Below are 12,006 nucleotides of genomic sequence, written 5' to 3'. Positions count from 1 at the left end.
TATCGCAGGGTCCTTTAATTACATCTAGAAAGACCCTCTTTCCAAATAAGGTCACATTCCCAGTTCCAGGGGTTAAGATGTGGACGTATCTTTTTGGGTGCCACCATTCAACCCACTCTGTACCCCCCACCTTCATTTTCCCCCTGCCTTTGGATCCTACACTCAATCCAGAAACATGGTCAAGTTGCCTCATCAAAAGAAAAATAAATTCTTTCTATCCTGTTACCCTTTCAAGCTGTGTCTTCCTTCCTTTTGTTCCCACATTCAGCTACCAATCTCTCTAAAAAGTAATCTGTATTTGTTACCTCCATTTCTGAGTTACCACTTAATTTTTTCCTACTTACTTTTTAAATCAGTTTATTTCAAGCATAGAGAGAAGTATAGAGAATAGTATGACTTTTTTTTTTTTTTTTTACTTTTATTTGCATCTATTTATGCAGAATTTACTCCCAGGCCCTAAGGTTTTTGTTTCTTCGTTTTCTTCTGGGATATCTTTTTCTTCTCAGCAACCTCCTCTTCTGGTTTAGGAACGGTCTGCTCTTGTTCAGTCAGGATCAGCTCCATGCGGCAGGGAGAGCTCACGTACAAGTTAATCCAACCACGAGCCACGAGCCCTCTTAAGTTCTATGCCTCACCTTGCGGGCTTTGTTGGATGTACTCGACGACCAGGGACTCTACATCTAGCCCCTTAAGTTCAGCATTACTCTCTGTGTTTTTAAGCATGTGCAGTAAAAATTCAGCCCTCTATTTGGGCCACCGACCCTTTTTCCAACCCCAGTGTTTGGCCCGGGCACACCTACCAACTCCACCATTGTCATGACGAAATGGCACATACACGTTTTGCAAAGTGATGTCCTTCAGAGACTCAGTGGCTTTTTGGATCTGCATACACTTGATGGCCTGGGCAGTTTCACGTGTGTTCTTAAAGTGAACATGAAGATTTGAACCTCTTGATGTGCATGATTTTGTAGGGTTTTCTGGGTCAAGTGAATAGAGAGCCATTTTCAGAGATCACCTCAGGCCACTTATGGAAAGAGAAGATTTTTTTCAATGTTTACATTTTTCTCCCACTTACTTTTTTTGTGGTAAAAGGTGACATAAAGTTTGCCATTTTAATCATTTTTAAATGTACAATTCAGGGGCATCTGGGTGGTTCAGTTGGTTAAGCATCTCCCTTTGGCTCAGGTCATGCTCCCAGGGTCCTGGGATCGAGTCCCGAATTGGGCTCCTTGCTCAGCGGGAAGCCTGCTTCTCCTTCTCCCTGCTGCCCCCCTCCACCCCACTTGTGCTCTGTCTCTCTCTCTTTCTCTGTCGAATAAAGAAATAAAATCTTTTAAAAATAAATATGCAATTCAGTGGCAATAATTATAACCACTTACTTTTTTTTTAAGATCTCATTTATTTATTTGACAGAGAGAGAGACAGCGAGAGAGGGAACACAAGCAGGGGGAGTGGGAGAGGGAGAAGCAGGCATCTCGTGGAGCAGGGAGCCTGAGGCGGGGCTCCATCCCAGGACCCTGGGATGATGACCTGAGCCGAAGGCAGACACTTAACGACTGAGCCACCCCAGGTGTCCCAACCACTTACTTTTCAATGTTTTGTAATTTGGTTTCAACCCTCGCCAGTGTCCTATAAGCATTCTCTCAAAGGTCAGCAGCTCCCATCTTCAACTTTCTCTGCCCCTTTACCAAACTGGATATTGCCAACCACACCCTTCTTAAAAGTCTTCCCTCAGCTTCCAGGACCCCTGTTCTTTTCTGGTTGGACTATTTCTCTAACCCCTTCCTCCCATTCCCTAAATCAGTATTCTTCAAGGACCTGCCCAGTTCCCCTTAGTTTTTATTGCTCCTTTGGGAACCTCTCATATTCTCATCCAGTGTTATGGCTCCAACCAACCACTCAGTGTAGGTGACATGGGCTAAAAGCTTAGCTAATAGTTTAATGGCGCACCTGGGTAGCTCAGTCGGTTAAGCTTCCGACTCTTGATTTAGGCTCAGATCATGATCTCGGGGCATGAGATGAGCCCCATGTCAGGCTCTGTGCTCAGCAGGGAGTCTCTTTCTCTTCCCCCTCCCCCCAACACTCTCTCTCTTTTCAAATAAATAAATAAATCTTAAAAAAATAAAAATAAAATAAAATAAAAACTTAGCTAATAGTTTAAGCCTCTGAGTTGTAGGTGCACACATACAGTTGCCTTCTAAGCAACCCCACTTACATATCCCTTCGACACCCCAAACTTAGTATGTCCAAAAGGGGTCTCACGGTCTCTTCTTTTAAACTTGTGCTTTGTAGAGAGCAAAATGGAGTCTCTCGTGTCAAGCAGGAGCCTGGGTCAAGCAGGGACCTGTGTTAGGCAATGACACAAGCAGTTAAGGTACTGCAGCTAAGAGATATCGCCAGGATCAATGTCAGCTGATGCCCCAGAACTGATAACGAGCAGAACCAGAGGAGTCCGCAGAGACCCAAAACTGATTCAATCCCTTTAGGAAGAGGAGGATTTAGGCAGCAAATGGTCAGACTCTTCAGACCTGACCCCTCTATGTCTGACCACTTAAAAAAGGCAACTGCACTGAAGGCTCTGTCTGATGGGTATCCCAACAGAACCGAGAGCCTTCCCTGCTGGAACATCAGAAGAAGGAAGCGCTAAGAACTGACCCAGACCAGACCTGAGGCCTTATCTCAACTGTGCGCCCAGACTGACTTCGAGTTTGGTTCGTTCACTTCCTTCACCCTTCTGATCTTGTTTGCTCTGTGGCGTGTCTTCTGTCCTGTTCTGGGTGCTGTGTAAGAAGCCAAATTTAATCCCATGGTGAATTGTCATTGAGTTTGGAATCCTGAACCTACTTTAGAATTGTTATTTAACTTTGCTCTATGATTGAATAAAGCTGACATCGTGGAAAGACACAACTCGTGTGTGTGCCTTCATAGCTCATGACAGGCTTCCTCTGTGTTCCCCCCACCTCTGTACATGGCACTACCGTCTTCCCTCTGCAGAAATCTTGGCACCGTCTTTGCCTTCCATATCCAAATGCAAACTCTGATCCTGTAACTTCTGTCTTTACAGTAGCTCTCCCCCGCCCCCGTGCCATCTTTTCCATCCTGACACTCTCCAGATGCTAATGCCTGCCTTCCTGCTTCTGCCCGGCAGACTCTCGTGGACCTCTCCCGGGCCTCCCTGTCTCCACTCTCTCTATATTCTATTCTATTTCACATATTAATAAATTGTTCTCCCTGAAACACAGTTCTGATCCACCTCACCAAAAGCCCTTGGTAGCTCCCATTGCTTTGAAAATAAAGCCTAAACTCCTCAGCTGACCCTTCAGTGCCCTCCCTGAAAACTGGCCCTGACCTCCTTCTGACCACCACATCTCCTTCGCTCCAGCCACACAGATGAATGGTCTGTCCTCTGGACACATCCCACACTTCCTTCCTTACCTTACCCCATTCAAAATATGGGTTTCATGGTGTTCTAAGAGGCTTCTTTTCTTTCTGTTAAAATATGAGTAACAAAATAAGAGATACTGACTAAAGAGAAGAACTGCCAAATTCCGCCAAGTAGGATCACTCGCCTCTTATTTCCTGTACCGAACAGAAAACACATCCCAGATTATTCTTATCAGACAGGGTTACAAACAGAGCTTTGTTTGCTCGTGGAATTCACCAGCTTGGAGTGAAACCATCACCTTTTGAGGACTCAAACATTTTCTTGGCGACTCACCTGTCAGGAAAAGCATCAACTTTCCTGCTCTGAATTTCTGTAACAGAAAGGGGACTCTGGGAGCAGATAAGATGGTAACAGAAACTATCACTGCAACCCTGAAATCTTGTGACTGAGAGTTTCGGGAAGCCAAATAACATTAGAGATGTGATGCAAAAATTAAAAGAAAACCAACCCACAGAAATAAGAGGAGGTACAAAGAGAAAAGGCTGTAATGTGCTCCCCTGGGTGCTCCCTTCTTGTGCATTTCAGTTCCCAAGCCCTTGGTCTGACCAAGAGATGGCATCAGAATGCTTCTACGAAGCCCACGTACACTTCACCAGTCCAGGCACACCAAAAGGAAAGAGTTCTTTTGGAAAACCGAGGTGTGGCATCCTTTAATCCATATTAAAAGACCCAAGTCGTGCATCTTTTTGGTCTATACAATATCTGAAATTTTAGATTCTTCTTTTAAGTCCCTTGTCCATGTGGTGCTATTTCTGTCCCTGTGGCCTTTGAGATGTTCAGAAGCAACTGAAGCTTTGGCTTCTGAAGCTGCAAAAGCACTCTGAGCGCAAAAATCCCTCTGAAGCTCAACCAAACACAAGTTTAGGGAATGGGGTATTTTCTTAACGGAGAAAGATACTCTGGCTATACAACCTGGGCTTGAATCCTGTAGTGGGAGCTACTAGTTGTATTGCTCTGGGAAAATTATTCATGCTCCCTCGCCCTCAGTTTCCTCATCCCTGAAATGAGATGATTAAGTTACTCTGCAGAGTCCTAATAGGATTAAAAATAACATGTCCAGAGTGTAGGGCAGGACCTGGCATTGAAAGAGTGCTCCTTAATAGTGAAATTATTTTTAACACTGTGAGTTTGGTTGGAAACGAAGTAGATTATCCTTCATTTAGAATCCTCTTTTGTTTAGAAGACACGAGGGTTTTTTCTTTGAAGAAAAGGAAAAAAAAAAGAAAAAAACCCTGTAGTATTAAATAAACTAAGGTATGCCCTTCGGATTTGTGCCCATTTAATATGATTTATTTAATTTAATCACACCTCCAGTATGACTCCGGCACTTACTACACTCAAAAGCAAAATCTTCCCATAATCTATTTTGTCATATTTCTTCTGCTCTATACAAGGAGCTTTCCATATTTTCCTGAGATAGAGATTTCCAGGATATTATTCCCAGAACAGAGCCCGATTGTCAGGTGAGGACCCACCTCTCTCTGGCCCTTTTAGCACCTGTGGGCTGGACGAGGCTTTGCCCCCCCAGCTCCAGGGCTTGGAAAGTGGCCCAGAGGTAGCCAATCAAAACATCGTATTCTCTGGCCAGTCATTGGTTCAGAGATGAGCATGTGACCTAAACCAATCCGGTGAGAGAGTCCCTAGGGAACTGTGGGAACCACACTCTCTCTTCCCCGCAGTAGGCAGGCAAATCCAGGAGGGTGCGAAGCAGAGCCCACGGCCGCCGCGTTATCATGACGCTGCAGTTAGGAAGTAGCGCAAAGGCAGGCGGAGCAACGGAGAGAAGGTTCAAAGCCCCGCGGCAGAATGGGATTTGAGCGCGGGGGAATAATCCAGAGTTGAAATGGCAGAAGGGGCAAAGGACGAAGAAATTAAAGGATGAAAGCGAAGAGGTAAGAGGAAGCCTAGACAAAGCAGTAGATGAAGCAGGTAAACAGAAGGAAGAAAGGACAAGAGCGGTTTCTCCAGCGTTCTCTGAGGTCCAGCCTTCTGTTCCTCCACCTCTTCTTCTCTTCACTTACCTGTATGTTCTCATTTATTCAACTAAGAATGCGTATTACTTGCAGAGTAAAAAGGGGATAAAATAACTTAAGTGTCGAGGCTTCAACTGGGGTGGAGCTCAGCTGCTAGTCACCTGGTGGGAAGGGCTCTTCCCAGGAGAGCCAGTTACCCACCCTATCCTCAGGCAGAGGCATTACCTTCGCTTCTCCAGTGGGACTAACTGGGACCACAGCTGCCAGAGCCTAGAGATGGATGGTCCCGAAGCTGGGCTTGGACTCAGAAACCACCCCTCTGCTGAAAAGGGACACATGGCATATGAGGTCTTTCCTTGCTGGACCAGGTCTCTCTCTCCTGTTTTCCTTCCAGGCAGACAGGCCATGCACTAAACAGCCAGCTGCAGAGAAAAGGCACCAGTCCAAGGGCCAGGCATGCTGGGAGTTCCCCAGGAGCAGGGTAGAGAGGGTGAATGGTCTCATGGCCCCTTTCTGGCCTCATTAGCACCTCACTCTCTGCTGGGAACCAGAGCACCAAGATGAAAAGTCTTCACAAAGGTATTGTGCCTTTGGGGGGAAGACAGTTTTGGGGTTTTTTGTTTTGTTTTGTTTTGTTTTTTCAATACATTAAAGCTTTTTATTTTTCTTAAATACTCTTCCCAAATGTACTATACTAAGTCTACTTTCTCCATTGTGTAGTAGATGTTTCAATGGCATCTTCAGCAGATCCATAATTTTCCAGTTGTTTTCAATAGACTTTATTTTTTATTTTTTAAAGATTTTATTTATTTATTTGACAGAGAGAGACACAGCGAGAGAGGGAACACAAGCAGGGGGAGTGGGAGAGGGAGAAGCAGGCTTCCCACAGAGCAGGGAGCCCAATGCGGGGCTCGATCCCAGGACCCTGGGATCATGACCTGAGCCAAAGGCAGACGCTTAACAACTGAGCCACCCAGGCACCCTAAACCTCAGTAGAATTTAAAACATTCATTCCAAACTCAGTTCTGTTCTCACGTTCTCACCTCCCTCATCCTGTGCAACTGGACCCTGATTGACTGAAGGCGAATTCTGGGCCACTTCTACCCCTACTTTCTCCTTCCAGGTCAAGTTCCTCTAGTGTGTTGGGCTAAGAGTTAGAGCAGGGAGAGGGCAAGCGTCTTATACAAACAGACCACTGCTATAGCCTAGCAGTGGTGGCTACTTCACTGGCAGACCTAGACTGACTGTTGATGCCCTCTGTGAGGTGGACACCCAAACACTTGCTTCCTAGGGGATACATGTGAGTTCTTCAGAGGGACTCGCTGGGCAGGGATATGGTAAATCAGGTTCAACCCTTCCATGCTTTTCAGCTCCCATCACTGAATGTATACCTACAGACTCTTTGAGCTCAAGCTCCCTGGGGAGTAGGAGAGAACTATCTTGGAATGTAAATAGAACAAATCCAACTACTTTCTAAGTAACATGCACATGAACCACAGAGAACTCATTCCCTAGCCTTGGCAAACTGGGTGTGTTCCAGCTTCTCCTTGCAACCGCTTTTTGTGCCTTCTCTCTTCTTTCTCCAAGATTCTTCTCTGCTCCTAATGACATACTGGTGAATCAGCAAATCCTTTTCTTACTCAGTTGTCCAACTGGAGAACTACTTTCTACCCCAATCTTTATTAATGATTTTCTCAGAACACCCTTAGTGGAGAGAACATACAGCTATCTCCATTCTCATCCCCACAAGAAGGAGAGGAATTGCCTCTCCTCATACCCCCTATACTCCAATGACTCTTAGATTGACTTCTCTCTTTCCTCATCTTGTTACAGAGAAGATGGTGGTTGGTGGTAACAGGGCCACATCTGTCTCCTCTTAGGAATCCTTGGTTCTCTGGCTCCTATGAATGTTGACTTGAGTATTGAGCAATTTTCTTTTCTCACTCTTGGGTCCTGGTACCAGGTCAACAGAAAGAGTCCCACCTAAGAGCTTGTTACATGTTTAAATGAAGTTCCATTTCCAGAGTTCTCCATCCCTTTGTGTAGAGGAAGAATTTTATCTTGTTTCTTTTTCCTTCTGCCTGAAGGACTTTCTTTAACATTCCTTCCAGTATAGGTTTGCTGGTGATCAATTCCTTCAGGTTTTGTGTGTCTAAAAATCTTCCTTTTGCATTCATTTTTTTGAGAGATATTTTTGCTGGGTATAGAATTCTAGCTTGACAATTTTTTCTTTCAGACCCTCAAAGATTATTATTCCTTTGTCTTGCAACTTGCTTTACTTCTAACAAGAACTCTGCTTTCATCCTTACCTGTGTTCTGTTCATAACATAACTTTTTTTTCTCTACTTTTAAGATTCTCTCTTTTTCACCGGTTTTGAGCAATTTGATTATCCTGTGCCTTGGTAGAATATTCTTCATGTTTCTCTTGCTTGATTTTCACTCTATTGAGTGCTGGATATTCTTTTATTTTTAAGATATTATTGGGTGTTGTTCTGGGACACGGTTAAGTTACTTGGAAATAGTTTGGTCCTTTCAAGGCTTGCTGTTAAGCCTCGTCAGGAAGGACCAGGGCAGCCTTTAGTCTCAGGCTAATTAGGCCCATTCCTGAGACAATACCCTTCTGAGTACTCTCCTCAATGCCCCATGAATTACAAAGTACTCAACTCTGGCTGGTGGGGATAGGAACTCTTCCCTGTCCTAGGTGGGCTCTAGGGATTATTCCTTCTAATCCTTATGCTTCTTTCCCTGGTCTCATGGAGTTCCCTCACATGCCATGTGCTGATCGGCACTCAGCTGAAGACTTGAAGAGGATGCTCTGTAGAACTCCACAGTGTCCTCTGGGTACAGTTCCCTCCTCTCCAGTATTTTGTTCTGTGAATTCTAGCTTCACTGGTCTCCCTGGGATCCCAGCTCCATCTCCTCTATTCAGGGATACTGCTGGGCCCCACCCATATTCCCTTTCCCTGCACTATGGCCTGGAAATTCTCTGAAGGTAGTCAGCTGGGGACGATCACAGGATTCGCTTCCTTTGTTTCCACTTTTCCAGGAATCAGTGTCGTGCACTGCTGGTGGTCCAATGTCTGAAAATCATTGGTTCAATTATTTTTCTGGTTTTTCACTCGTCAGAATGCTAGTTTGAGTGTGCATTTCCTGGAATTTCCGGAATCTGAATGTTAGCCCTTCGATGGGCTTTAGAAATCAGCTAACTCCATATCTCCCATTCACCAATGAAGAAACTGAGGCAGGGAAAGGGCCTGCTTGAGTTTGTGGCAGGCCCTGAACTGGGCCAGTTCCCCTGACTTCAGATGAAAGTTGTTAGGAAAGAAATGAGCTCCCAGGAGAAAAGAAGGAGCTTGAGGAACTTCAAATCGAGAGTCCTGTGTGTCAAAGAGTAAGAGTCAGTTGCTGTCACTGTCCTCCTCATTTCAACATTTGCCATGTTTAGTGCCTTCACTGACATTGACCCCTTACCTCAATTTCTGCATTAATGAAGAGGCTTTTATTCCTTCCCTCCATCCTCTACCATGTCGGTCTTCTAGAAGGATATTGTGGAATCTCAGAACCAGGAAGAGGCAGACAGTAGAACTGGAATTTGAGCTCATACCCCAGAGACTTCCCAAGATCCTCTGAGCAAATGCATCATTGTATAGACAAGGAAACTGGGACTAGACAGGTTCACTGGTGCACCCAAGCAGGGCAAAGATCTTGGTTTTGCGCTTGGATGCCCATGTCTGAACAGGCAGCTCTTAATGATGCTGTATATATGTTCAGCTCACTTTGTTGTTTCCCTGCAAGAATAACTTCACACCCAACTGGGTTTCTGTGTCAGAAACTTTTCCAAGTCTTTTTGTCCATGTTTTCAGTGCACTTATAACAGTCTGTTTTGTTTGTTTATCCATGCAGTGGGGTGAAAATTCCCGACAGAAACCTGGGGTCACTGTGAAAGGAAGCTTTGGAGAGGAGGATGAATGCCAGAGAAGAGAAGGAGGAGGAAGGAAGGAAGCAATGAAAGCAATAAGCCCATTTCTCAGATCATTTCAAAAGCCTCCAATCCGAGATACTGAGCAGATAAGTATCTATTTTTCTTTTTAGGAACTGCCCCTCCCCGTTTACTTTAATACAATACTAAGCACACACTTCTCAGCACGTAAAAAGTCAGGGACGGTCCAGGTTTTGATGCAGGGGGCAAACTTTGCTTTGCCTTGTTGACTAGTCAGCACAATGGGGCCTTTCAGTGCAGAAGCACATGGTTCCGGGCAACGTGACCTGAGAGCTGGCAAAGGCTCTGGGCAGCACAAAGGAACGGAACTTGTCTTTGTGCTGTGAGTGCTGTGTTAGGATTTGGAGTTACTTGTGATTGCCCCGTGGTTCAGGGCTCGGGCAATGGTCTGCGCCACTCAGTTGCACTTCCTGATCCCTTTTCCTACACCTCTGCGGCCAATGCCCCCCGCCCCCCAGCAGGCCAGGCTCCCGGAGAAGGAGGCGGGGCCAGGGCAAGGTGCACCCAGGGAAACACAGCTGTGTGCATAATGAAGCAGTTTTGTAGCAGTCAGAAAACACCCCTCTGTACACACTGTGGTCATTCTTTTCATTTCTTTGGTGAACGTGTAAATTTTCAGGGAGCATTAAATTAAGCAAAGTCTGCAAGTGGAGAATTTTCACATAGATAAAAGTGGGGAAGTAAAAGTGGGTCATCAGGAAGAGCCTCGTGGCAAAATACATCTTATATCCAACTGAAGGAAGAACTATTTCGAACACTGTCCTTAAGGCAATTTAATGGGTGCTACTTAATACCCCCACATGGCCCCTACAGCATGAGGTGGGGTCTCGGGGGACTTTTTATCTCAATCCACAGGGCGAGGAGAAGGGAGCAGGGGACAGCTGGGCTGGAGTGGCATTCTGTCCATTGACTGATCTTCACCTCTTCCTTAGGGCAGCAAAATACTAACCTGGCCTTCTTAAAACCAACAAAACCTGAGGAGGTCCTGATGTGTTTTCCAAACATCAGTTCGGCATGTTCAGCGTAGTTTTGGGTATTAACTGAAAAAGGTACTCAGCATATGGCATTTCCTGAACATCTACTATGTGTACTCTGGCCCTGCTGCCATCCTCCGTGGTCACAGTTTCAGGGAGGACCGATCACCAAGAAAATCTAGAAAGCCATGAGACTATTAATGACAAGATAAAGGATGTTTATCGGACGCCATAGTACTTTGTACTAGGCTCTTCGATGCAGTATCTCATTTAATGTTGAAAACAATACCATGAGGAGGGGATCAAGCCTCTCTTGTCTTACAGAGGAGGAAATAGGTTCAGAGAGTTGAAGTGGCCCCAGATCACAGAACGAGAGCCCGGACTCGCGGCCAGCGAGTGGACCCACCGACCACACACTTACCCAGAAGCTACTGTGGGAGCCGGGGAACAAGGAGCCAGAGGCAGAAAAAAGGAAGAGGCAGGAAGGTGGTGCTGTAGTGCAGGTGGGACTCTAGACGACGTCCGCTGGGCATCTCCCAGAGCTGACATGGAGAATTACTCTCCACTGCACCAGACGGAGAGACCGTAGAGAGAGAAGGAAAAATAAATAAATAAAAAACAGCAAACCCCCAAAAACCACCCCTGCTCCAAATGAGGAGCCAGCCTCGGAGTGTTGATGGCAAAGTGTCGGGAGACACTGGGGTTTATGCTCTTTGTCGGCCCTCTCTGGCTCCCCTAGCAACCGTGGGGTAACTGCAGCCAGCGCTCAGCACGCTTACTTGCTTCTTGCTCCAGGCACCAGGACTGCTAAACAGAAATGCATGCTGATTTCTGCTCCCTTAAGCAAGGGAAACATCATCAGGGTCCGACTGGTGGAAAAGGACCGAAAGCAGACGGAAAGACGCTTAAATTTCAAGGTTACGCGAGAACAAAGAAGAAAGAACCGGTTGCAAATTATTTTGTGAAATATTAAGCTACTGACAAAACCCTGACACTCCCTAAGACGGACAGCAGAGGAAGTAAAATGGGGCGGGGACGGGTGGGGGTGGGCGGGAGTCATAACTGAGGCTGCTTTGGCACAGCATCTTGCTGCTGCCACATTCTTCTGGAGTGTCTGAAAATCTCAGTCTTTAAAATACATAGGCATTATTTTTTGAGCCATGTGTGTCTATAGCCCCAGGGCTGAAAAACAAACAACTCTGTTGCCATGAGCTCATGTTGGAGTCGGTGTAAATTGTTTCCCTCCTATGTATGATGTTTCTAATTAGGACTATTATGGAGGACGAGCTTTGTGGGCTGGTGAATTGGCTCTTTGTGCTAATTGCAAACAGAGGGCTCTGTGCCGGCCTGTACTGGGCTGACCTGCTTCTTAGATGCATCACTAGGTGGGGTGACCCCTCCAACCCCGCTCCCTGATGGCCCGCGTCAGGGGGAACACCGAGGGGACGTGCTCTCTCCCGGTCATCATGCTGACCATTGAACACAAGACCGCGTGAAGAGAGGATGACCCCGGCTTCTAGTTGGCCCTTTCACTCTGATAAAACACCTTTCATTCACAGAAGTCCGGGGCGAGGCCGTTTCTCTGAGAGGAGACATTTGACCTAAAAGGAGGAG

At 46.0% G+C, this 12,006-nt stretch overlaps 1 protein-coding gene across 3 annotated transcripts in view; it reads right to left on the bottom strand.

The window, feature by feature from the left end:
* SLC22A16 (solute carrier family 22 member 16) overlaps window positions 1-11,285 on the bottom strand; it is a 97,129-nt gene extending 85,844 nt beyond the window's left edge. For 2 of the 3 annotated variants that reach the window (XR_003521220.2, XM_027600833.1), the window contains exon 1: window positions 10,814-11,028. Coding sequence is in view for 2 of the 3 variants with exons in the window: in XM_027600833.1 (XP_027456634.1) it covers window positions 10,814-10,941 (128 nt within the window). In the remaining variant the exon portion in view is untranslated. Of the gene's footprint in view, window positions 1-10,813; window positions 11,029-11,171 lie in introns of those variants that run through there. The other variant, XM_027600832.1, reaches the window with a different exon arrangement.
* Between the last annotated feature and the right edge of the window lie 721 nt (window positions 11,286-12,006).

Source organism: Zalophus californianus, chromosome 7, assembly GCF_009762305.2.
Source record: "Zalophus californianus isolate mZalCal1 chromosome 7, mZalCal1.pri.v2, whole genome shotgun sequence".
In the NCBI taxonomy this organism is placed as follows: domain Eukaryota; kingdom Metazoa; phylum Chordata; class Mammalia; order Carnivora; family Otariidae; genus Zalophus; species Zalophus californianus.
Note: the sequence above shows the minus strand (reverse complement) of the source record. Positions and strands in the feature narration are given on the sequence as shown.